Below are 27,724 nucleotides of genomic sequence, written 5' to 3' on the forward strand. Positions count from 1 at the left end.
AAGAATGTATATTCTGATTTTTTTTGGGTGGAACACTCTGTAAACATCTGTTAAGTTCGTTTGTCATCTCTTCCTCTTGGATTGTTCCCTTTATAAGGATGTAGTGCCTTCTTCATCTCTCTTAGTGTTGGTTTGAAATCTACTTGATCTGCAAAGAGGATAGCTACTCCTACTTTTTTTGGGGTTCCTGTCATATGGAGTATTGTTTTCCACCCTTTAACTTTCAGTCTATGAGTTTCCTTTCTAATTAAGTGTGTTTCCTGTATGCAGCATATTGTTGAATTTTGCTTCTTGACCCATTCTTCCAGTCTATTTCTTTGATTGGTGAATGGAGACCATTAACGTTGATGGTTATAATTGAAACATATTGACTTGTCATTGCTATGACTTTTTATTTTTGTTGGGTTCTCCCCTTGTACATTTAATTTCTTGTCATGCCAGATGGGTTCATTCTGCTTTGCTTCCTGGGGTTGTGATCCTCAATGTCTGTTCCTAGGATATTGTGTAAAATTCTTTGGAGTGTTGGTTTGGTATTCACGAAGTTCCTAAGGTGCTCTTTGTCATGAAAGTATCTCATTTCTCCATCCATTTTGAAAGATAGTTTTGCAGGGTCCATCAATCTGGGTTGGAGGCTGTTTTCTTTTAGGGCTTGGAATATGTCACTCCAAGCTCTTCTTGCCTTGATGGTTTGTGTTGAGAAGTCTTCTGTGATTCTGATGGGCTTTCCTTTGTATGTGATTTGTTTCTTTTCTCTCACTGCTTGGAGAACTGTGTTCTTCTGTTGAGTTTGTGGAATCTTAACAGTTATATGCCTATGTGTAGATTTTTTTTTGATCAAGGCCATTTGGAGTCCTATATGCCTCACTTATCTGTATGTCAAGTTCTTTTCCCCTGCTTGGGAAGTTTTCTGCCATTACTTCCGTGAAGAGTTTTTTAATGTCATCTGCACTCTCTCTTGTTTCTTCATTGAGCCCAATCAGTCTTATGTTATTCTTCTTTTCATCGTCTAGCAGCTGCTGGATTGATTTCTCATGTTCCCTTATAATTTTGAAGCCATTTTTCTTTTTCTGGTCACTAATTGGAATCTTATCTTCTATATCTGAAATTCTGTCCTCATATTGTCTCGTTCTGCTGTGTAGACTTTCAATGGAGTTTTTCATGTCCTGGAAATCTATTTGCATCTGTTTTATGGATTCCATTTGTTTCCTATGTTGCTATTCCATCATGTTCCTCAGGTCCTCTCTAGATTTATTAATCATGTCTTGCAGTAGGGGCACAATTTCTCCTGTTATCTGAGAAAGTATTTCTGATTTCATTTTTTCCAGATCCCCTTTTGTTGCCAGTTCAGTGGGTCCAGGTGGTTGAGTATCAGAGCGTTCCATCTCATTTCCCTTTGGGGTTGCTGTAGGTGATCTGGAAGTCTGGTTTTGGGACTTGTTTATGTGTCTTCTCATTTTGATGGAGGGGGATGTTGCTGGCGCCTGTGTGGCTTACCTTGTATGCACTGGGGGAGGGGGTTGCACTTTGGCCGGAAGCCTCTTCTTGGGCTCTGGGAGCAGTTCACCTCCTGTGCACTGGGGGAGGGGGTGGTACTTCAGCCAGAAGCCTCCTCTTGGGCCCTGGGAATGGCTCACCTGAACAAAAACACATTTTCTTTATCCAGTCTCCAGTTGGTGGGCATTTGGGCTGTTTCCATGTTTTAGCTATTACAAACTGTGCTGCTATGAACATGGATGCACCTATATCACTGTGGTATGATACTTTTAATTCCTTGGGGAAGATACCCAGCAGGGGAATAGCTGGGTCAAATGGGACTTCCAGTCCTAGTTCTTTGAAGTATCTCCATACTGATTTCCACAGTGGTTGCACCAGTATACACTCCCAACAACAATGGAGTAATGTTCCTCTTTCCCCACAGCCCCACCAGCATTTGTTATACCAGCATTTACTTCATTATAGCAGCCATTCTTTCTGGGGTGAGGTGGAATCTCAGCATTGTTTTCATTTGCATGTCTTCAATGACCAGTAATGTTGAACATATTTTCAAATGTTTACTTCCTATTTCTACTTCTTTGTCTTCAAAATGTCTGTTCATTTCAGATGCCCTTTTTTTGGATTGGGTCTTTAAATTTGGGAGGTCTGATTTTTTAAAGTTCTTTATAGATTCAAGATAGTAGACCTTTGTCTGAGGGACAGCAGGTGAAAATTTTTTCCCACTTTGTGGGTTGTCTCTTCACACTTCTGGTGGTTTCTCTTGCTGTGTGGAAGCTTTTTAGTAAAAAGAGATCTCACTTGTTGATTGTTTGTGCTAGTTCACAGGCAACTGAGGTTTTGTTCATAGAGTCTTTTCCTACAACAATGTCTTCAAGAGTTCTATCTAACTTCTGTTCCAGCCAGTTCAGCATTTCTGTTTTAATATTTAGATCTTTAATCCATTTTGATTTTAGTTTAGTGCATGCTGAGAGATATAGGTCTAGTTTTCGTCTTTGGCAAGTGGAAACCCAATTTTTGCAGCATCATGTATTAAAGAGGCTATCTTTCCTCCATGAGGGTGTTTGGATCCTTTGTCAAAGATGAGGTGGCTGAGTGTGTCTGGAGTTGTTTCTGTATCTTATCTGTTCCACTGGTCCTCAGGTCTGTTTCTTTGCCAGTACCATGTTTTTTTTTTTTTTTTTTTTTTTTTTATCAGAATAGCTTTGTAGTATAGTTTCAAGTTGAGGGTTGCAATACCCCCTGCCATGTCTCTGTTACCTAGAATTGCCTTTGCTATTCTGGGTCTCTTCTTGTTCCAGATGAATTTTTTGGATTGTTTTCTCAAGGTCCATGAAGTATGCTGCTGGGATTTCAATTGGGATTGCATTGAATCTATATAGCAGTTTTGGAAGTATGGCCATTTTTACTATGTTGATATGTCCTACCCAGGATCAAGGGATGTCTTTTCATTTTCTGATATTTTCTTTACTCTCTCTTTTCAAAGTGCTATAGTTTTCAGAGAACTGGTCCTTGATTTCTTTTGTTAGGTTGATTCCTAGGTATTTCAGATTTTTGAATGCTATTGTGAAAGGAATAGTTTGCCCTATTTCTCTCAGTGAGTCTGTTGTTCATGTAGAGGAAAGGTATTGATTTTTGTGTGTTGATCTTGTATCCAGCTACTCTACTGAATTTGGTTATTAGGTCTAGAAGACTTTTGGTGGCGTTCTTGGGGTCTTCTATATAGAGTATCATGTCATCTGCAAATAATTACAATTTGACATCTTCATTTCCTATTTTTATTCATTTTATTTTTTTCTCTTGTCTAATTGCTGTGGCTCATGTTTCCAAAACTATATTGAACAGGAGTGGTGATAGTGGACATCCTTGTCTTGTTCCTGATTTTAGTGTGAAGGATTTCAATTTTTGACCATTTAGTATGATACTGGCTGTTGGTTTTTCATAGATGGATTTTATCAGATTGAGGTAGAGACTATCTATTCCAATTTTTTGTAGGGTTTTAATCATAAATGCATGTTGGATTTTGTCAAATGGTTTTTCTGTGTCTTTGGAGATAATCATATGGTTTTTGTCCTTGGCTCTATTAATATAGTGTATTACATTGATTGATTTGCCTATGTTGAACCATCCCTGCATCCCTGGGATGAATCCCACTTGGTCAGGGTGTATGATCTTCTTGATGATCTTCTGCATTCTGTTTACCAGTATCTTATTGAGGATTTTTGCATCTATGTTCATTAGCGAGTTTGGCCTATAGTTCTACTTTTCGGTTGGGTCTTTCTCTGCTTTGCAGACAATGGTGATGCTTGCTTCCAGGAATGAATTCTGAAGTATTGTTTCCCTTTCAATTTTATTGAAGAGTTTAAACAGTAGTGGCAGTAGTTCCTCTCCAAATGTCTTGTAGAATTCAGCAGTGAAGCCATCAGGACCTGGGCTTTTCTTAGTTGGTATGTTTTTAATTACATTTTCAATTTCATTGATTGTTATTGGGTCATTTAAAATTTTCAGGTCATCTTTGTTCAACTTAGGTAATTCATATGTATCTAGGAATCTGTCCATTTCTTCTGTGTTTTCCATCTTATTGGCATATAGGTTCTTCAAGTACATATTGATGATCCTCTGGATTTCTGCTGGGTCTGTTGTAATTTCACCCTTTTCATTCCTAATTGTATTGATTTGGTTTTTTTCTTTCCCTTTTTTCAATAAGGTTGGCTAAGGGTTTGTCAATTATTTTTATTCTTTCAAAGAATGAACTCTGCTTCGTTGACTTTTTATATCATTCTCTTAGTCTCCATTGAATTGATTTCTCCTCTGATCTTTATAATTTCCTCCCTTATATGAGCTCTGGGGTTGTCCTACTCTTCTTTTTGTAGAAGCTTGAGGTTCAGCATCAGGTTGTTTAATTGAGCTTGCTCTATTTTCCTATTGTGAGTATTCACTGATTTGAATTTCCCTTATAAGAGTGCTTTCACTTTGTCCCACAGATTCCTATATGTTGTGTTGGCATTGTCATTCAATTTTAGAAACTGTCTGATTTCTTCCTTAATTTCCTCTGTGACCATTGCTTATTCAGAAGTGTGTTGTTCAGTTTGCATGTGCTTATGAAATTCTTGTGATTTCTTTTGCTATTGATCTATCTCCAATTTCATCACACTATGGTCTGATAATATACAGGGGATAACTTAAATTCCTTTACAATTACTTACACATGTTCTATGAGTGAGTATGTGATCTATTTTTGAGAATGACCCATGTGCCGCTGAAAAGAATGTGTATTGTGATTTTGTGGGGTGTAACACTCTGTAAACATCTATTAAGTTCATTTGTTCAAGAGTTTGGTTGAGTTCTAGTGTTTTTTTTGTCTAATTGATCTATGTATTTGCGGGAGTGGGGTATTGAGGTCCCCCACTACTATTGCTTTAGTGCTTATTTGATTTTTTTCTTGTTTGTATTTGTTTTATATAGTTGGGTGCACCAGTGTTTGATGCATATGTTTTAATAATTGTCATCTCTTCCTCTTGGATTGTTCCCTTTACAAAGTTGTAGTGTCCTTGTTTGTCTTTCTTTATTAGTATTTGTTTGAAATCCACTTGATCTGCAAAGAGGATAGGTACTCCTGCTTTTTTGGGGGGGTTCCTATAACATGGAGTATTGTTTTCAACCATTTAACTTTCAGTCTATGAGTTTCTTTTTGAATTAAGTGTGTTTCTTGTATGTAGCATATTGTTGGATCTTGCTTGTTGATCCATTCTGCCAGTCTGTTTCTTTTGATTGGTGAATTGAGACCTTTAACATTGCTGGTTATAACTGGTATGTATTGACTTATCCTCATTATGACTTTTTCTTTTTGTTGGATTCTCCTCCTTTGTATTTAATTTCTTGTCATTCCTCATGGATTCTTTCTGCTGGGCTTCCTGTGGTTGTGATCCTCATTGTCTTTTTCTAAGGTATTGTTTAAAATTTTTTGGAGTGCTGGTTTAATGCTCATGAAGTTCCTCAGGTGCTCTTTGTCATGAAAGTTTATTTCTCCATCAATTTTGAAAGATAATTATGCAGGTTACATCAGTCGGGGTTGGAGGGTTGTCTTTCTTTAGGGCTTGAAATACATCACTGCAAGCTGTTCATGCCTTGAGGGTTTGCATTGAGAAGTCTGCTGTGATTATGATGGGCTCTCCTTGGTATGTGATTTATTTCTTTTCTCTGCTCATAGAATTTTTTCTTCTGTTGGGTTTCTGGAATCTTAACTATTATATACCTATGTGTAGATTTTTTTATAGTGGCTAATGTCCAATATGCCTCACTATCTGTATGCCAAGTACTTTTCCCCTGCTTGCGAAGTTTTCTGCCATTCCTTCTGCGAACATTTTTTTTTATGTTGTCTGCACTCTCTTCTGTTTCTTTATTGACTCTGATCAGTTTGATGTTATTCTTCTTGGTATCGCCTATCAGCTATTGGATTGGTTTCTTATGGTCCCTTACTATTTTTAAGAAATTTTTCTTTTCCTGGTCACTAATTGCAATCCTATTTTTTATATCTGAAATTCTATCCTCGCATTGGCTGAATCTGCTGTGTATACTTTCAATGGTGTTTTTAATCTCCTACAAATCTGTTTGCATCTGTTTTATGGATTCCATTTGTTTCCTATTTTGGGATTCCATCATGTTCCTCAGCTCCTCTATTTTTTTTTTAATCTGTGTCTGCTCTAGATTTATTAATCATGTCTTGTATTATGGGCACAATTTCTGGTGTTATCTGAGAAATTATTTCTGATTTCACATTGCCAGTTCAAGGAGTCCAGGTTGTTGAGTATCAGATTGTTCCATCTCATTCCCCTTTTGGTTGCCTTAGGTGATCTGGAAATCTGATTTTGAGACTTATTTACTTGTCTTCTCATTTTAACAGATGCAGCCTGCTGTGCCTTTGTTGATGTGACTTTTTAACTCACCCAGTGGCCTTGAATTCTCAGCAAGCCACTGAGCAGCCTTTACTCTGATGCTCACCAGTACACCACTTCCTGAGTTCAGAGTGGTGGCCTTCTGGATCCCTGAAATGACCTGTTGTCTGGGTGGGCTTTTGGCTGGGATCTGTGCACCCTTGGGATGATATCTAGGTGTGCCTCTCACTGTAGGCCCCTATGTAGTTGTTTTCTGGGAGGGTCTTGGCTGGGGGCTGTGCACCCCAGTTCCTGTTGTCTTCGCAGGCTTTGGCTAGGGTCTCCATACGTTTATCAATGGTATCAGGGAAAACCTCTGGGTATTGCTTGTGTGCCTGTGTGGCTTTTTTCCTGGTGGGTCCTTGGCTGTTGCTGATGGTATGGAAGGCCTCTGGCTGAAGGTTGTGGGCCTCTGGAGTTCTTTTCTGGGCAGGCCTTTGGCTTGGGCGGGTGTGCAGGAGCCTCTGGCATGGGGGTGGACCCCTGGCTGGAATCTGCCTGAAGCCTCGCTGGTCTGGGCCACATAGCTACTCCCTGAGATCTGCTTGCACTTATGGATGGAAAGGCAGGCCTCTTTTTTCATTTTTATAAAGTTTGGGAGATTGATCCATTCTGTTATAAAAGCTGTATTTATTTTTTAAAAAAAGTATTGGGAGTGGATGCAGAGTAAAGTATCAGAGAAGCAAGACTAATTGAGTAGCAAAGTTTATGTGACTATAAGGCTCTTCTGACATAATAATGGCTAATGTTTTGTTGTGTCTGATGTGCAATATCCAAGTAGGGCAGGCCAGGTGGCAACAAGAAGTAATGATATATTTGAGGTCTCAGGAAGCTGGGAACAGCCACTGTAGAAACTTGGGCAGCTGGAAGTTAACAAGTGCCAGACCTATCAGTGATCATAAGGGATGTAGAAAGTGATTTGAGTCTCAGTGTTTTTTAAAAGACAAAGTGAGTAGAATCTACAGACACTATAAATTGATGTGAGAAAGAAAATTTAAGGATGATCTCAAAGTTCTGTTCTGAGATACTGAGCAAAATGGAAAAGACTAGGAAATAGTAGGCTGAAGAATGTGGAGAATCAATGCCCAGTCCTGTATCTGTATATCTAATAGGTCTTTTACACATCTAGTGATAATTTCATGTGTATAATTTAACTTCTCTTCAATCTCTTTCAAAGAAGAAGCCAAGAATTCTATGCTGTCTGTTGACAAGGCTTTTAGGTCTCATTTGGAATCCTCTCAGAAAGAATAGGTCATGATGGCTGGTTGTCATTAGTGTGAATAAGAAAGTCAATGAAAATTATTTTTTTGTATTAAGAAGAGGTTCTTTAATAACTAAAAATAACACACTTAGAATGCTTTGCATGATGAATTCATTCTGAGTGGTCCTTCAGAGTACTAAGGTGCTGAGTAGCAGATGTGAAGTATCACACTGCAGTTATAAATACTTACATGATGATGGTGAGCATACTCAAGTGTGCATGTGCATATGAGCAGAATGGGGCATTAACATGGCTATATGTGAGTGTGCATATGGGTAAATGTATGGCTGTTTGTGGTTATGTGTGTGTCACAATGTCAGACATCTACCATTTCTGCTGAGTTGTTGGTGAAGATTTTAGGCCCATTTCAGGAAAATATTAACCCTATGTGCAAGTTCATCCAGTTCTCCTGCGTACTGGGTCTCTTCCTGGGTGAAGAGACAAGTTGATAACAAATTTCACTTCATTTCTCACATTTCAAGTGTGAAACACAATTAGACCCTTTGAAAATCAACAGCTTTAGAAATGACACTTGTGAGAGAATCCAAGCAGTGATAAACTGTAGTCTCATGCATAAGAAAATCTCCTTTGGGAAACATGATATTTGAGAGAGAGATTTTAGTGGACAAATTACTGTCCATTTGTGCTAATTTCCCCTCTCTCTTGTACTAGGAACCATTTCCTTCAATAACTGGACAGGCTTCCTGACCCTCAGACTCAGTGTGGTACCCTCAGCTGAACTAGAAGAGTCTTGGAGCCCAAATCATTTTTGTTTTGTTTCTTAATATATAACTATAGTATGTTTACTTTTTATTTATTTTTAAAAATTAATTTTGAGTACATTTTAAATGTACACAATGATCCCATTCATGATAGGGAATTTGCACCTGTACCTATCTTGATTCATCTTTTTTCTCCAACCCCTTCCCTCCCTTCAACCCTTCTTCCTTTACTTATTTACTAAAGCTTCCATTTTTTCATCTATTCTATTCTTTCCTTTTCCTTCCTTCATTCCCCCCCTCCCACTCCCTTGTACCCCTTCTCATTTGAACATTTTCTCCCTATTTCCCAATATCTATTTTATATTTTGATATATTTTTCCCTTTCACTTTCTCACAGCAGAGAAAAAATGTGAAAGTTAAACATGTGTGTCCGATTTATTTCACTTAAGAGTATAGTCTCAAGGTGCATCTATTTACCTAGAAATATCTCAAGTTTATCTTTATTTATAGCAGAGTAGTACCCCATTGTATAAGAAAACTTCATCTTCTGTATCCATTCTTCCATTGATGGGCATTTGGGCTGTTCCAAGATTTAGCTATTAAAAATTCTGCTGCTGTAAGCATGGGTGTGACTATATCACTGTGGTATGATGCTTTTAGCCCTTTCAGAAAGATGTCAAGAATGAGAATAGCTGGGACAAATGGAACCTCTAGCTTTAGTTTCTTGAGGAATCTCTGCACTGACTTCCACACTGGTTTCACAAGTCTACCAAAAGTGGAGAATGGTTGCTTTTCCCCCACAGACCACCACCCAGCATTTGTTATTGGTTGATTTCTTGATAATAGCCATTCTCTCTGGAGTGAGATGAAATCTTAGCATTGTTTTATTTTGCATCTCTCAAATAGTCAGTGATGTTGAACTTTTTTCATTTATTTAATTTGCTGCTTGTACTTCTTTGAGAAATGTCTACTCTTTCAGATGCCCATTTTTGGATTTTGCTTTTAAATTTAAGGGGTCCAATTTTTTGTGTTGTTAATATATTCTAGATATTAATCCTTTGAGGAATAGTTGGCAAAAATGTTTTCCCACTCTATGAGTTCTCTTCACTCTATTAGTGATTTCTTTTCCTGTGCAAAAGCTTTTTAATATGGAATCCCTTGATTTTTTGGTAATATTTCCTGTGCAATTGGGATTTTGTTCATAAAGTCTTTGCTTATACCTATGTCTTCAAGTGTTCTACTTATTTTGTCTTCCAGCATATTTAGTTTTTCTGTTTTAATATTTAGATATTTGAGTTATTTCAATTTTAGTTTAGTGCATGGTGAAAGAGAAGGGTCTAAGTTTAATCTTCATCATGTGTAAAGCCAGTTTTTCCAGCACCATTTATTAAAAAGGCTATCTTTCTTCCAGTGAGGATGTTTGGGCCCTTTGTCAAAAATAAGAGGACTGAGTGTGTTTGTAGTTGTTTTTGCTTCTTCCGATCTGTTCCATTGATTATCAGGTGTGTTTTTTGTCAGGACTCTCCTGTTTTTTATCATGAGCTTGGCAGTATTACTTCCATTTCAATTTAACTAAAAAGTTTGAGGAGCATTGGCATTAGATCTTCTCTTAATTTCTTGAAGAATTCAGCAGTGAATCTGTCAGGACCTGGGCTTTTCTTTGTTGATAAGTTTTTTATTACATCTTCAATTTCATTGACTTATATTGGGTTATTTAGAACTTTTTACATCTTTGTAATTCAACTGTGGTAACTCATACGTATCTAGAAATCTATCCATTTCTTCTATGTTTTCCATCTTATTGGAATACAAGTTCTCAAAGTAGGTATTGATGATCTTCTGGATTTCTGCAGAATTTGTTGTGATTTCACCCGTTTTATTCATGGATGAATTTGAGTCTTTCATTTTGGGATAAAGTGGGCTAAAGGTTTTTGAATTTTGTTTAATCTCTCAAAGAACCAACTCTTCAATTCATTGATTCTTTGTACCATTTTCTTAGCCTCGATTGCATTAATTTGTGATCTGATATTTACAATTTCCTCCCTCATACAAACATTGGGCTTCACTTGCTCTTCTTTTTCTAGAAGCTTGAAGTTCAACATTAGATTGTTTATTTGAGCCTACTCTTTTTTTCTGATGTGCAAATAAACCATTATGACTTTCCCTTGTAGAACTGCTTTCATTGCATCCCATAAGTTCCGTTATGTTGCATTGGTACTATTGTTTAAGTGTAGAAACTCTCTAATTTCTTTATCCAGTCTCCAGTTGAAGGGCAATTGGGCTGTTTCCACGTTTTAGCTATTACAATCTGTGGCGCTATGAACATGGTGCACATATATCACTGTGGTATGATTCTTTTAATTCTTTGAGGAAGATACCCAGCAGGGGAATAGCTGGGTCAAATGGGACCTCTAATCCTACTTTTTTAAGGTATCCCCACACTGATTTCCACAGTGGTTGCACCAGTCTACACTCACACCAACAGTGGAAAAGGGTTCCTTTGCCCCCACAGCCCTGCCAGCATTTGTTATTGGTTGATTTCATGATAGCAGCCATTATTTCTGGAGTGAGGTGGAATCTCAGTGTTGTTTTTATCTGCATCACTTGAATGACCAGTGATATTGAACATTTTTTTCATATGTTTATTTGCTATTTCTACTTCTTTGAGAAATATCTATTCATTTCAGACACCTAATATCAGATTGGGTCTTTAAATTTGGGAGGTCTGATTTTTTTGAGTTCTTTATATATTCTAGATAGTAGACCTTTGTCTGAGGAACAGCTGGTAAAATTTTTTTCCCACACTGTGTGTTGTCTCTTTACTCTGTTGGTGGTCTCTTGCTGTGCCTAAGCTTTTTAATGAAAAGAGATCCCACTTGTTGATTCTTTGTGCTAGTTCATGTGCAACTGAGGTTTTGTTCATTAAATCTTTTCCTATACCAATGTCTTCAAGTGTTTTACCTAACCTCCCTTCTGGCTCATTTAGTGTTTCTATTTTAATATTTAGATCTTTAATCCATTTTGATTTTAGTTTAGTGCATGGTAAGTGATATAGGCCTAGTTTTAATCTTTGGCAAGTTGAGATCCAATTTTTCCAGCACCATTTATTAAAGAGGCTATCTTTCCTCCAGTGAGAATGTTTGGCTCTTTGTCAAAGATGAGGTGGCTGAGTGTGTCTGGAGTTGTTTCTGTATCTTCTAATCTGTTCCACTGGTCTTCAGATCTGTTTCTATGCCAGCACCACAATGGACATGAAAAATGCAATAAACACTAATACTCTCAATACCCTACAGTCACAAATAGGTGAACAAGAGAGAAAATAAATGAAGAAATACTAGAACTCAATGAAACTCTTGAACAAATGAACTTAACAGATGTTTACCTAGTGTTCCACCCCACAAAATCACAATGCACATGGGTTGCTCTCCAAAATAGCTGGCTCATAGAACATGTTTAAATAAGTGTAAAAGAATTTAAGTTATTTCCTACCTATTATCAGACCATAGTGTGATGAAATTGGAGATCAATAGCAAAAACAACCACAAGAATTTCATAAACACATGGAAATTGAACAACACACTTCTGAATAACCAGTGGGTCATAGAGGAAATTAAGGAAGAAATCAGACAGTTTCTACAATTAAATGACAATGTCAATGCAACATACTGGAATCTATGGGACACAATGAAAGTAGTTCTATGAGGGAAATTCATAGCAGTGAATACACATATTAGGAAAACAGAGCAAGCTCAAATAATCAACCTGATGCTGAACTTCAAGCTTCTACAAAAAGAAGAGCAGGAGAAACCCAAAGCTCATATAAGGGAGGAAATTATAAAGATCAGAGCATAAATCAATGCAATGGAGACTAAGGGAATGATATAAAAAATCAATGAAGCAAAGAGATGGTTCTTTGAAAGAATAAACAAAATTGACAAACCCTTAGCCAAGCTTATCAAAAAAAAAAAAAAAAAAAAAAAGAAAAGACCCAAATCCATGCAATTAGGAATGAAACAGGTGAAATTACAACAGACTCAGAGGATCATCAATACCTACTTTGTGAACCTATATGCCGATAAGATGGAAAACTCAGAAGACATGGACAGATTCCTAGATACATATGAATTACCAAAGTTGAATGAAATAGACCTAAAAATTCTAAACAACCCAATATCAATCAATGAAATTGAAAACATAATTTAAAACTTACCCACTAAGAAAAGCCAAGGTCCTGATGGCTTCACTGCTGAATTGTATAAGACATTTAGAAAGGAACTACTGCCACTACTGTTTAAACTCTTCAATGAAATTGAAAGGGAGGCAGTACTCCAAAATTCATTCTGGGAAGCAAGCATCACCTTGATCCCCAAAGCAGAGAAAGAACAAACAAAAAAAGAGAGCTACAGGCCAATCTCACTAATGAACATAGATGCAAAAATCCTTAATAAGATACTCACAAATGGAATGTGGAAGATCATCAAGAAGATCATACACCCTGGCCAAGTGGGATTCACTTGAGGGATGCAGGGATGGTTCAACATAAACACATCAATAAATGTAATACACTATATTAATAGAGCCAAAGACAAAAACCATATGATAACCTCAACAGAAGCAGAAAAATCATTTGACGAAATCCAACATGCATTCATGATTTTACAAAGAAAACGTACAAAAAATTGGAATAGACAGTCTCTACCTCCACCTGATAAAAGTCAGCTATGAAAAACCAACAGCCAGTATCATACTAAATGTTCAATAACTGAAATCTTTCCATTAAAATCAGGAATAAGACCTGGATGTCCTCTGTCACCACTCCTCTTCAATATGGTTTTGGAAACATTAAGCCACAGCATTTAGACAAGAGAAAGAAATAAAAGGAATAAAGATAGGAAATGAAGAAGACAAACTGTCATTATTTGAAGATTATGATAATCTATATAGAAGACCTCAGGAACTCCACCAAAAGTCATCTAGACTTAATAACCAAATTCAGTAGAGTAGCTGGATGTAAGGTCAACTTACAAAAATTATAGCTTTCCTTTACACGAACAACAGACTCACTGAAAAAGGAACTGAAGAAACAACTCACTTCACAAGAGCATCCCCAAAAATGAAATACCTAGGAATCAGCCTATCAAAAGAAATCAAAGACTTCTACTCTGAAAACTATGGCACTCTGGAAAATGAGTTCAAAGAGTATATCAGAAAATGGAAAGACACGCCTTCCTCCTGGGTAGGAAGAATCAACATAGTGAAAATGGCCATACTTCCAAAACTGCTCTATAGATTCAATGCAATCCCAATTGAAATTGCAGCAGCATACTTCATGGACCTTGAGAAAACAATCCAAAAATTAATTTCGAACAAGAATATACCTAGAATAACAAAAGCAATACTGGGCAACAAAGACAAGGTAGTGTGTATTACAATCCCCAACTTGAAACAATCCCTTGCTATTTTTTAAAGAAATCTTTCTTTTCATGATTGCTAACCACAGACCTGTCTTCTAGTTCTGCATTCTGTCCTCACATTCTGCTGCATGTACTTTAATTTTTTATCTTCTAGATATCTGTTTGAATCTATTTCCTGTATTTCATTTCCTTCTATGTTGAGCATTCATGATTTCCATCATTTTCCTAAGCTCCTCTATTTTTTAAAAAATCTGTATCTACTCTACATTCACTAATAAAGTCTTTCACTATGGTCATCATCTCTTTACAAATCTGGAAAATTATTTCTAATTTGATTTTTTTCTAGAGCCTCATTCACCTGCTTTGTTAATTCCACTGTTACCATTTTAGAGAGTTCAGGTGGGTGGTTTTTGAAATGTTCCACATTAATGCCCCTTGGGTGTTCCTTCAACAAGCTGGAAGTGGGGTTGAATTTTGCTTCCATGTCGTCTCATTTTCTATATTTTTAGTTTATTTTCTGCATTAATAGTTGTAAATTGCTTGTAGTGGATAGCTTTTTGTTTGTATTGATAACTCCTTAGGAAATGGTTACTTTTCAGCAAAGTCTTCTAGGTGTAGCTGGCTCTTGGCTTTTGAGTCTGCTGCAAGATCCTACTTCTTCAACTTATTAGAAATAAGAATTTGCTGGCCCTTCTCCACTCTTGGTGGGAGTATAGGCTGGTGCAACCACTGTGGAAATGAGTGTGGAGATACTTCAAAAAACTAGGATTAGATGTTCCATTTGACCCAGCTATTCCCCTGCTGGGTATCTTCCCAAAAGAATTAAAAGAATCATACCACAGTGATATATGTGCACCCATGTTCATAGCGGCAGAGTTTGTAATAGCTAAAACTTGAAAACAGCCCACTTGCACATCAACTGGAGACTGGATAAAAAAATTGTGTTTTAAAAAATAAAATGGAGTACTACTCAGCCATGAGGAATGAGAAACTAGACATTTATAGCTAAATGGATGCACATTGAGGCCATACTTTTAAATGAAATATATAGGACACACATTTGTAAATACCAAATAGTTTCTCTGGTGTGAGAAACTGAAAGTGTAAATAAGAATCAAAATGTGTAATAAATCATGTGACATAGGAAGAAAAGTTCCAAAGGGGAAGGGGAAGTGGGCAGGGTAAGGGAAAGGAAAGAAGAGAAAAGAATAAATATGAGAAAAGGAAAAAATGGAAACAAAAGTCTTTGTAAATAGGGGGAGGTGGAGGAGGGCAAGGGAGGGCAGGGAATGGGGAAAAATAAAAACCAAGATATATTATGTAAAGGTACAAGTTCCCAATAATGAATGTCAGCATACTTTATACCTAAAACATACCAATAAAATTAATGAAAAAAAGAAAAAAGAATTTGGAGGCTATTTGGCCTAGCTCCTGGTTCTTTGGTACTTGTCTATAGTATTGTTTATGACTCTCAGGCAATCTGGATCTTGGCATAAAAGAAAGAAAAATTGATTAGAACAACTATGTTACATTGGGAAAAGTAATGCAATCAGTATAACAATAGCGTCAAGCACAGCCTAAAAAATGATAAACTGTGGTAACTATTAATTTGAAACTCTTAAATGTGGACAAGATTTGTGGTTATATAACCAAATTTAAAACAAACCAGAAAGTTGTATACAGTAAATATCCCCTCAAAAGAGTGACTTTACCATTAAGGAAGAAAATTTAAAAGGAATAAGAAGAAAAATAGAGAAATAGAAGCAGACAAAGAGATTAGAAGCAAGGATGAATGTCACCCTTGAATTTCAACTTCAAGGGTGAATTTTACCCTGGTGAAAAAGACAGGAGGGAAGGAAAGAAGGAAGAAACAGAAACAGGAACACAGCAAAACAACAAAAAACCCTAGAAATAATATTCACACACATAAAAACCAGAAGAAACAGTTGAGAAAAATATAAGCAAAGAAAGGAAGAAAAAAAATGCCTACTTCAGGGAGTGTATCTGTTGTCATTGGTAGACAAAGGGGCCAGAAAAAGCCCAGATCCATATTGGTTGACCCCAGAAAAGTGTATAGTATAATTACAGTATGTTGAGGGATGGATAACCCCAGCAAGCCTTTACTTTCGAGTCCACTAAATTTAAGGCTAACCTTGGTTTCTGGCCGTGAGGCTGGGCCTGAGTTGCTCAGCCCACATCATTCTAGGTGCCTCTTTGCCAGCAACTGGCCTCCCTGACCCTGGGTGTCTCCTATGGTGTGCCTCATCTCACCCTGACACTGGGAGCCCCCAGATGGAGGCAACCCACAGCTGCCCTGAGTACTATGCTCAGCTTCTCCTTTAACAAAATGATGATGAGCAACTCACCCTCTCCTGGGGACATCTGAACCGAAATCACTCACAAGCCACTTTAGCCCACAGTGTCCACTGCTCCTTTCCACTGGTTCTTTTCTGCATGGAGTCATCAGAGGTCATTGGTAGTCACCATGCCTCAATAGATTCAAAGTGCCTCTCCCACACCATGAGCTGAGATTCAGGATGAAAGCACCAATTGCCACTTCCCTCTTCTGCATTGAGGTCCCTCTCTTTGTTCTTTGCCTGGGCTGCAATTCTCACATCAGATCCTTTGTCCTAGGGATCCACTTCTCTCTTTCCTCGCTTCTCCATATTGCTGTATCCCAACATCTGGACCCCAAAATTCAGAGCGGCTGATTTGATGTTGCTCACCACTCCACCATCTTCCCAGGAGTCCTATGTTTAATTTTATTATTGTGTTTAATTTAATTTTGTGCTATGTAGTTTTGTAAGCTCTCAAATCCTTTTTCATTCTTTCTCTGTTTTGTTGTTGTTGCTGTTGTTCTTTGTTTTTGAGACAAGCTTGTGTTATTGTCCAGTCTTGTCTTAAACTCCAGAGCTTAAATGATGCCCCTGCATCAACTTCCCAAGGAGCTGGGACTAGGGATGTGCCACAACCCCTAGCTTTTTCAAATACTTTTGTGGGCCTCAATAAATCATAGTTCTCCTGAAAGGATTACTAAGCAAATACTTGTGAATAAAACTGAGGTATAAAGTGCTTGCTCATTGCATTGTACTCTCACAACATATGAGATAAGCATTATTATGCCCACTTGGCAAGTAAACGAACTAAGGCTAAGAGAAGTTAAATATCTTTTTCAAGTCACTTAGTTGATATGAATCATCTATTTTCTCTTATTTTCAAAAACAAAAACTAGTATGACATCTCTCAGGAAGTACTAGTAAATGTTTGTTGAATGATAAGAAAATAGTTTGAGAAAAAGAAAAACAAAACTGTATCACTCGGTTCAGTATTTCAGTAAAAATGATTTTTGTTTTGAGTTGCAATCTCTTTCCTACAGTGACGCCACCATTTCTATTGCTGTCAGATAATTTTATTTCATTGGATATGTATTAGCTTATCACGGGGCTAGTGGTGCCATCAACTTACTGAAAACAGAAAAATGGAATTGTGGGAATAATTTCCTAAATGCAACAGTGACTGATCTTCTAACTGTGGATTGAAATGTGCTTTGTACATTTAAAAATAACAGTGAGCCTAGACAGTAGAATACAGAACATTTTCTACTATTCTGGCTGCATTATGTATTTCAGTAAGAATGGTAGTAAAACTTTCTGTTATAACAGTAACAGGAATAAGAGTGGTAAGCAGTGTACTGTGACCCATGGCTAGGTGAAGGAATCTGCTCTTTTTCTGTGGGGTTTGTCCACTGAACAGACACTGCATGGTCAGTGTCTTCATAGGAATCAAAAAGTCTGTTACAGCCATGTTCTCATGGGATTTTCCTAAGGATGAAATGTAAAAATGCTTATGAAATTATCTTGAAATTATAACACTTTAAACAGTTAATGTCATAATTATTATCACTGAAGTGTGTACCTTTCAAAACTGAAGATAATAACTGTATAATGTGCTCCATTGAATTGAGAGTCATCACAAAGAAAAATTATACAAGACTATTTTAATATTGAAGTCAGTTTGGTATTTTAAAGATGTTTAATGTTTCTTTGCTTTTGTCTTCTTTCAGAATTGTTCAACCTGAATTGAAGTCTCTTGCAATGGGTTTCCATTCACTGATTATACGAACACTAGGTATGAGAAATATGTTACATTCAGAAGATAAATATTCATGTCAAAGCACAAAAACTGAATGTTATTAATTCCTGATTATATGAAAGTTTAAGAAAAGTGTAAAAGAGAATCATTTCTATTTTTGTGGTAAGATAATAAATAGAAGACAGGAAAACTGTATGACCTTAAAATTTGATTGGTAATTCTAAGATCAATCTATTAAGACAAAGGAATCATTATATTTGTATTACATGCTTTAAGACAAAGATAGGCAGTCCCTAAGAATTTTCTGCTGAGGAATATTTCTTTCAGGTAGGCAGAGTGGAGGGCCTTCTTTCTAAAAGGAGTCACTATGTAGGTAATGCCTGAAGCAGCTTGGGAGTCCTGAGGATTTGATCCAGCTGAGATTGTTCAAAGTAATAAAAAACTGAGATTGGTTGCACAGCTTTTTACTGTTAAATCTTGTAAGACTGGGTGGCTAACCTTTAGTAGAAGTTCAAACTAAAAAGGGAATGACAACCCGGACTCTGGAATTAGGCGTCTTGGATTAAAAGAACATTCTAAATTAAAAAGAGCTTGGAATATTGTGAAATTTATTGGCAAAGAGTGGGACCATAAGCTCTAGAGGCTAAAGGCTTCTAAATATTCAAATGAGGTGATTTGTCAGAGATTTAGGAAACCATCCTCTCTACCTAGCTGTCATTTGCCATTTTCATTCCCAGATATCTATCGTTATTTTAACCACTTCTAACCTAACCCTTGTGCATAATACTTTGTAAGATTTAGAACTATTACATGCTCACCCTTCATCTGGGGATTGGGCAGAGGACTCATCCTGGGTCAGAGGCAACCACTGGCAGGAAAACTTAAGGAAGTAGGAGGAGCCAATCCCTGGGACCTCTGGAAGCCAAGGAAAGAAACATAAGATTGCAGTCAAATTACAGTGTAAACCTTGACAGGAAGTGCATTTGAAGAGAATGTCACAGATCCTCAAAGGTGGAAAGAAGAACTGTAGGGAATGACAAGGAGGAGAAGATGGAGGTGCTGTGAGATTCCATACCAATTCTTTCTGCAGTATTCTCTGCCGTGCATCTATGTCTGGCAGCCTCTGTACCTGCTGGCATTTCTCTACCTCCAGCCCCAGTGGAGATGCCTCCCTCCTAGTACCTCAGAAGCTTACCATAGAATCTGAGTGGTTAATATTCCTTCTCATATGTTGACACAAGACCATGAGAATTAAAGAAATTCTACCAATAACTTAGAATTTTATTTTTATTTCTTTTATTTTTTTGCTCTGCTGGAGAATTGAACCCAGGACTTTATATGTCCCAGGGAAGTGCTATGTTGTGGAGCCACATCCCCAGCCCAACAACATAACATTTTTAAAAATAAATTTTACCATTCAATTGTAATTTGCCATTGTAACTATGTTTGATGTGTCCTATACCTGGTTCAGTGAAATCCAATTGCTTCCATGGCAAAGTACATACTGAGGACGAAATTTGTAATTCACAAACAATTGTCTTGAATAAAATACAGTTATGAATTGTAAAATGCTATGTAGTTTGTTAAATTGAAAATTATTCAAAAAAAGTTAGAAGATTAAAAATTTCAGGAAAAATGACCTTATATACATTTAATGCTCCTTTTTCCTTATGTGTTCTCAGAAGTTTAGGGTACATAAAAGATGTGTGTGAGCTGGGTGTGATGGCCCATGCCTGTCATCCCAGCACTCAAGAGGCTGAGGTAGGAGGATTGCTGTGAGTTCAAGGTCAGGCTGGGCTACATAGTGAGTTCAAGGTTAGCCTGAACTAGATAGTGAGACCCTGTCTCAAAAAAAAAAAAAAAGGATGTGTGTCAGATTACTACAGTGGTACCTAGGTTCATGAACATAATTTGTTTCACAATTCTGGGGAGGATGGCTGTGTTCATGTTCGTGTAGGTAAGATGGCCTCAGTCATGTTTCTTACCCAATGCAGAAGCAAAATTTTGCAGAATGTTTCTGTTTCCAAAATGAATTTTTCATAGACAGAAGAGTTTGTGAACTGAGGTATTACTGTATATGATGTGACTCTTTGTAGGTCCCTATATACTTGATTTTTTCATATAATTAGGCCAAAACAATGAGTCTTCCAAACTTTTCACCTTTTCTTACTGTCAAATGGATCAATGTAGAATGCCACCTAGTTTCGCTTGAAATATTCTATAGATTGATGCCTTCTCATCTCATATTGCAGCAGGAATACTATCTCCAATATATTATGGGGCCATGATTGATACAACATGTTTAAAGTGGTCTGTCACCACCTGTGGATCACGAGGTGCCTGTAGGATGTATAATTCAGTATTATTTGGGTAAGTTGCCATATGTGTATTTCATTCATTGATTTTTCCTTTAACTATGTTAATTCCAAACGTATATCATTTTGAATATAATAATATATTAATAATTAAAGTCACCATTTAATGAATCCTTAGTTGGTAATCAGTAATATATCAGACTGTGAGGAAATTCATCTTGATACACCTAATAGCTATTGTTAGTATTAGGGTTAGGGTTAGGAATTCAAGTGCCTGAGTATTGGAGTGTGGGTATTATGGTTAGTGTTAGGTTTAGGATTAGTGGTAGGGTTAGAGTTAGGTTTAAGGAAAGTGTTGGAATTCAAGTACCTGAGTATGGAAGTGTGGATATTACGGTTAGTGTTAGCATTAGGATTAAGTTTAGGGTCAAGGTTAGAGACAGTGTTGGAATTCAATTACCTGATTATTGGAGTCTGGGGAATATGGTTAGTGTTAGGCTTAGGAATAGTGTTGAAATACAAGTACCTGAGTATTGGAGTGTTGGTGTTAAAGTTAGAGTTAGAGTTAATAACAGCTGAAATTCAACTACCTGAGTATTGGAGTGTGGGTATTATGGTTAGTGTTTGTGTTAAGGTTAGGGACAGTATTGGAATTCAAGTACTAGAGTATTAAAGTGTGGGTATAATGGTTAGTTTTAAGGTTAGAGCTAGGGTTAGGATTAGGGATAGTGGTTGGAATGCAAGTAACTGAGTATTGGACTGTGGGTATTATTGTTAGGGTTAGGGGTAGGGTTACATTTAGAGTTGTTTAGAGTTAGGGTTAAGGATAATGTTGGAATTCAAGTACCTGAGATTGGAGTGTGGGTATTATGGTTAGCGTTACGGCTAAGTTTAGGAGTAGGGTTAGGGACAGTGTTGGAATTCAAATACCTTATTATTGGTGTGTGGGTATTATGATTAGGGTTAAGGATAGTGTTAGGGATACTGTTGGAATTCAAGTACCCGAGATTGCAGTGTGGATATGGTGCAAGTTAGGATTAGGGTAGAGTAGGGTTAGGGTTAGGGTTAAGGACAGTTTTGGAATTCAAATACCTGATTATTGGAATGTAAGTTTTATGCTTAGTGTTTTGTTTAGGTTTGGTTTGGGGTTACATTTAGGGATAATGTTGAAATTCATGTACCTGCATGTTGGAGTGTGAGTATAATTGTTAGGGTTGGGGTTAGAGTTAAGTATAGTGTTGGAATTCAAGTACTTGAGTATTAGATTGTGGGTATCATGGTTAGTTTAAGGATTAGGTTTAGTGTTATGGTTAGGGACAATGTTAGAATTCAAGTATCTGATTATCTGAGTGTGGGTATTAGGGTTAATGTTAGTGTTAGAATTAGGTTTAGGATTAGATTTAAGGTTAGGATTAGGGATAGGGATAAGTACCTGAGTATTAGAGTGTGGATATTATGGTTAGGGTTAGGGTTAGATTGAACATTAGGGATAGTGTTGGAATCAAGTTCCTGAGTATTAGAGTTTGGTTATTTTGGTTAGTGTTGGGGTAAGGTTAAGATTAGGGTTAGGGATAGGGTTGGAATTCAAATACCTGAGTATTTGAGTGTGGTTATTATGGTGAGTGTTAGCTTTAGGGTTAAGTTTGGGGTAGGGACAGTGTTAGAATTCAAGTGCCTGTGTATTGAAGTGTTGGCATTATGGTTAGTGTTAGGGTTAGGGACACTGTCGGAATTCAAGTACCTGAGTATTGAAGTGTAAATATTATGGTTAATGTTAGTGTAACAGTTAGGGTTAGGATTCGTGTTAGGAATAATGTTGGAATCAATAACATGAGTATTCAAATGTGGGTATTATGGTTTGTGTTAGGGTTAAGGTTAGGGTTATTGTTAGGGATAGTGTTGGGATTCAAGTCTCTGAGTTTTGGAGTGTGGGTATTATTGCTAGAGTTAGTGTAGGTTTAGGGTTAAGGTTAGGGTTTAGATGGAGGTTAGGTTTAGGGTTAGGGTTAGGAATAGTGTTGGAATTCAACTACCTGAGTATTGGAATGTGGGTATTATTTTTAGGGTTTGGGTTTGGGTTAGGGCTTATGTTAGGTTTTGCGTTGGGGATAGTTATGGAATTCAAGTACCTGAGTTTTGGAGTGTGGGTATTATGGTTAGGGTTAGTGAGAGGGTTAGGGTTAGGATGAGGGTTAGAGATAGTGTTAGAATTCATGTACCTGCATATTGGAGTATGGGTATTGTGAGAGTTAGGGTTAAGGTTAGGGTTAAACAGTGTTGGAATTCAAGTTCCTAAGCATCAGATGGTTAGTGTTAGTGTTGGTTAGGGATAGGATTAGAAACACTGTTGGGATTCAAGAACCTGAGTATTGGAGGCTGGTTATTATTATTAGGGTTAGGGTTAGGGCTAGGTTTAGGATTAGAATTAGTGTTAGAGTTATTATTAGGGTTAACCTTAAATATAGTATTAGAATTTAAGTGCCTGAGTATTGGAGTGTGTTACAGATAGGTTTAGGATAGGTTACAGATAGGTTATAGATAGGTTACAGATAGGTTTAGGGTTATGGAATTCAAGTATCTGTGTATTGGATTGTGGGTACTATGGTTAGTGTTAGGGTTAGGGTTATGTAAGATTTAGATTTTTTGCTAATGTTGAATAATCTTTCAAAACTCAGTGGACCATATATGTGTGGTTCTCTTTCTAGATTCTCTGTTTTATTCAAATGATCTATATGTCTTTCCTTACACCAACACTGCCTTGATTACTATAGCTTTAGAAGAAGTCTTAAAATTGGGTGCTAAACGTCTTCCAACACTGTTTTTGTTTGTGGCTTTTCTGGGTCCTTTGTACTCCTACATAACTTTAAAATTTCAATATCCAGTTCTTCATTTATAGCAAGTATACACAGACCTGAATTTTTATATATACCTTGTGTTTTCTAATCTTGCTAAATTCAAGTACAAGTTCTAGGGGCTCCTAGAGATTTCTTAGTATTTTCTCTGTAGATGATCATTTCATCTACATATAAAGATTTTGCTTCTGCCATGCCAATCCTATCCTAGTTGTGTCATTTTATTGTCAGACTATTTTGGTGAGGACTAGGTTTCAAAGTTTAATGGATAAAGAGTAAGCATATCTGCCCTTGTTCCCCACCTTAAGGAGAAAGCATTGTATCTTCTTCATTCATATAAGGCATTCTCGCTGGAAGTATGGAGTACATGTCTTTAATCTGTTGAGAAGTTTCTGTTCTACTTCTAGTCTCCTGATAGCTTTTACCATGAACAGCTGTAGAATTTGGTCCAATACTTTTTCTCCAACTAGTGACAGGATCATATGGCTTTTTCCTTTCCTCTGTTAAAATGATGACTTTTGGGGGTGGATCTTCCAATGCTGAACCAACACTGCCATCCCTATAACAAAACCACTTTCTACATCCTGCCAGATCTGACTTCTAATAGTTTGTTTTGTTAAATAAATTTCTATCTATGTTCATACTTTTTTCTTCTATTATCTTTATCCAGTTTTAGTATTAGCACAATGTTGAGTTCCTAAAATGAGGGGAGAAGTGTTCCTTCTTTTTTCTGCTTTAATTGTTTGATATAACTTATAAGTTAAAATGTTTATGAGCCTGCTGTTGTCATATAGGTAGGTTTTCAAGCTAGGAATATACTTTCTTTAATAGGTGCTATTCAAATTTTATATTTCCTCCAGAGTTCGTTTCATTAATTTGTCTAAGTTACTTCTTAGAAGTTGTCAAATTTATTTCAAAAAAAATTTTTGTAATATGCTTTCTATATCCTTTTAAATTCTGTAAAATCTGTGGTAATGTCTCCTAGATCTTAATATTGTAATTTAAAAAATGTACAACTGATATTGTGTAACAGGAAGAAAAGGTCTAAAAGAGCAGGGGAATTAGGAGGGGTAGGAGAAGGGAAAAAAGGGAAAGGAAAAAATATGAAAAGAGGAAAAAAATGGAAACAAGGTCTTTGCAAATAGGGAAGGGTGGAGGGGGTGAAAGGAGGGCAAGGGAAGGGGGAAAAAATAAGAACCAAGATACTCATGTAATGGTACAAGATCCCAATGATGAATGTAACTGTATTGTATACCTAAAATGTACCAATAAAGTTAATGGGGAAAAAAAAAGATTTAGATTTTTGAGATAGTGTTGAAGTTCAAGTCATTGAGTATTGAAAGTTGGGTATTATTGTTAGGTTTAGGGTTAGGGTTAGGGTTAAGGATAGTGTTGGAATTCATGTACCTGATTATTAGAGTGTGGGTATTATGTTTAGTGTTAGTGTTAGTGTTAGGTTTTTAGGGTTAGCATTAGGGACAGTGTTGGAATTCAAGTACATGATTATTGGAGTGTGGGTATTATGGTTAGTGATAGTGTTAGTGATAGGGTAATGTTTACCATTAGGGACCGTTTTGGAATTGAAGACCTGAGCATTTTAATGGGTATTATTGTTAATGTTAGGGTAAGTGTTAGGGTTAACTATAGTGTTGGAATTTAAGTACCTCAATATTCTAGTGTGGGTGTTATGATTAGTGTTAGTGTTAGTATTAAGGTGAGGGCTAGGTATAATTTTGGAATTCATGTATCTGAGTATTTGAGTATGTGTATTATGGTTAGTGTTAGTGTTAGGGTTAGGGTTATGGTTAGGGCCAATTTTAGAATTCAAAGGCCTCAGTATTGGAGTGTTGGTATTATGCTTAGTGTTATGGCTATGGTTATGGTTACAGTTTAGGAAAATGTTGGAATTCAAATACCTAAGTTTTGGAGTATTAGTGTTAGGGCTTGGGATAAAGTTAAGGTTAGGAGCATTGTTAGAGTTCAAGGGCCTCAGTATTGGAGTGTGGGTATTATGGTTATTCTTTGTGTTATGGTTAGGATTAGGGTTAGGGAAAGTGTTGGAATTCAAGTACCTGAGTATTGGAGTGTGGGTTTTGTGATTAGGAGTAAGGCTAGCGTTAGGAACAGTTTGAATTCTAGTGCCTGGATATTGGAGTGTGGGTACTATGGTTGGTGTTTATGATATATTTAGGCTTAGGGTTAGGATTAGGGTTAGGTTTAAGGACACTGTTGGAATATCAGAGTGTGGGTATTATGGTTAGTGACAGGTTTAACATTAAGTTTAGGGTTAGGCTTAGGGATACTGTTGGAATACAAGTGCCTGATGGTTGGAATATGGATATTATGGTTAGTGTTAGGGTTCATGACAGGTTTATGGTTAGGGTTAGTGTTAGTTTTAGGATTAGGTGGAGTGTTGAAATTCAAGTATCTGAGTATTGGTGTGTGGGTATTATGGTTAGTGTTACGTTTAATTCTATGGTTAGTGTTAAGCTTAGAGACAGTGTTGCAATTCATGTATCTGAATATTGGAGTGTTGGAATCATGGCTATTATTTGGGTTAGGATTAGGATTAGGGTTAGGTTTAGTGTTAGGTTGAATGTTATATTTAGGGACAGAGTTGTAATTCAAGTACCTGAGTGTTGAAATGTGGGTATTATTGTTCATGTTAGGGTTAGGGTTAGGATTAGGGTTTGGATTAGAGACAGTATTGAAATACAAGTAGCTGTGTATTGGAGTGTGACTATTATGGAGGGTTTTAGGGTTATAGTTAGTGTTAGAGTTAGTGATAGTGTGGAATTCAAGTAACTGTGTATTGAAGCGTAGGCTTTATTGTTATGGTGAGGGTTAATGTTAGGGTTAGGGTCAGGGTTGGGTTAGGGATATTATTGGAATTCAAGTACCTGAGTATTGGAGTGTGGGTAGTATTCTTAGCGTTAGTGTTACTGTTTTGGAATTTAGGCATTGTTTTGGAATTCAAGTAAGTATGTATTAGAGTGTGGGTATTATTGTTTGCTTTAGGGTATGATTAAGGTTATGCTTTGGGATAGTGTTCAAATCAAAGTACATGAATATTGGAGTGTGGGTATTATTGTTAGGTTCTTTTTTAGGGTTAGGGTTAGTGTTAAGGGTTAGGGATAAGGTTAAGTATAGTGGTGGAATTCAAATACCCAAGTTTTTGAGTATGAGTACTATAGTTAGTGTGAGGGTTAGGTTCAGGGTTAGGTTAGGTATAGTGTTGGAATTCAAGTACATCATTATTGGAGTGTGTGTATTATGTTTAGAGTTAGTGTTAGTGATACTATTGGTGTTAGGCTACTGTTAGGCTTTGGAATAGGGTTAGGATTAGGAATAGTGCTGCAATTCGAGAACCTGAGTATTGGAGTATGGGTATTATTGTTAAGGTAAGGGTTAGGGTTAGGGTTATGGTTAAGTATGCTGTTGGTATTCAAGTGCCTGAGTATTGGAGTGTGGGTATTATTGTTAGGTATAGGGTTAGGGTTAGGTTTATGTATAGTCTTAGAATTCAGATACTTGAGTAGTGGAGTGTGTGTATTATGTTTATTGTTATTATTAGGATTAGTGTTAGTTTTAGGGTTAGGAAGTGTTGGTATTCAAGTTCCTGAATATTGGAGTGTGGGTATTTTCGTTAGTGTTCCTGTTACAATTTAAGTAAGGGTAAAGCATAGTGTTGGACTTCAAGTACCTGAGTATTGGACTTTAGGTATTATGGTTAGTATTAGTGTTTGGGATAGGGTTCACATTATGGTTAGGAATAGTATTGGAATTCAAGAATCTAAGTATTTTAAGGTGTGTATTATTGTTAGTGTTAGTGTTAGGGTTAGGATGTGGGTTAAGTATAGTGTTGGAATTCAAGTTTCAGAACATAGCAGTGTGGGGATTATGTTTAGTGTTAGTGTTAGGGTTAGGGTTAGTGTTAAGGCTAGAAATAGGTTGGAATTCATGTACCTGAGTATTTGGGTGTGAGTATTAGGGTTCTTGGAAAGGTTAGTGTTAGGGTTAGGGTTATGGTTAGGGATTGTGTTAGAATTCAATGGCCTCAGTATTGGAATGTTGGTATTATGGTTAGTGTTATCATTATGGTTAGGGTTACAGTTAGGTATAATGTTGGAATTCAAATACCTGCACATTACAGTGTGGGAATTATAGTTAATGTTAGGGTTAGGGATAAGGTTAGGATTTGGGGCAGTGATAAAATTCAAGTACCTGAATTTTGGAGTATGGGTATTATGGTTACTATTAGGGTAATGGTTAGGATTACAGATAGTGAAAGTGTTGGAATTTAAGTACCTGAGTATTGTAGTGTGGGTATTATGGTTGGTGTTAGGGTTGGGGTTAGGGTTAGGTATTGTTTTGGAATTCAAGTAAGTGTGTATTGGAGCATGGATATTATTGTTTGCTTTAGGGTATGACTAGGGTTACGCTTTGGGATAGCGTTGGAATCCAAGTACATGAATATTGGAGTGTGGGTATTATGGTTAGGTTATGGTTAGTGTTATGAGTAGTGTTAGAATTCATGTACCTGTGTATTGAAGTGTGATATTATTGTTAGTGTTACGGTTAATGTTAGTGATAGTGTTGGAATTTAAGTTCCTGAGTATTGGAATGTTGGTACTATGGTTGGT

At 36.8% G+C, this 27,724-nt stretch overlaps 1 protein-coding gene across 6 annotated transcripts in view; it reads left to right on the forward strand.

Annotated features, from left to right (window-relative positions):
- Positions 1 to 27,724, forward strand: part of LOC101698204 (solute carrier organic anion transporter family member 1B3-like) — a 143,084-nt gene that overhangs the window by 68,948 nt on the left and 46,412 nt on the right. For all 6 annotated transcript variants that reach the window (XM_087214036.1, XM_087214040.1, XM_087214035.1 and 3 more), the window contains exons 13-14: positions 17,886 to 17,950; positions 20,167 to 20,284. In XM_087214036.1, the coding sequence (XP_087070162.1) occupies positions 17,886 to 17,950; positions 20,167 to 20,284 (183 nt within the window). The remainder of the gene's footprint in view (positions 1 to 17,885; positions 17,951 to 20,166; positions 20,285 to 27,724) is intronic.

Source organism: Heterocephalus glaber, unplaced genomic scaffold (assembly GCF_053883595.1).
Source record: "Heterocephalus glaber isolate CG9 unplaced genomic scaffold, H.glaber_assembly_v1.0 deba00001444, whole genome shotgun sequence".
Classification (NCBI taxonomy): Eukaryota; Metazoa; Chordata; class Mammalia; order Rodentia; family Bathyergidae; genus Heterocephalus; species Heterocephalus glaber.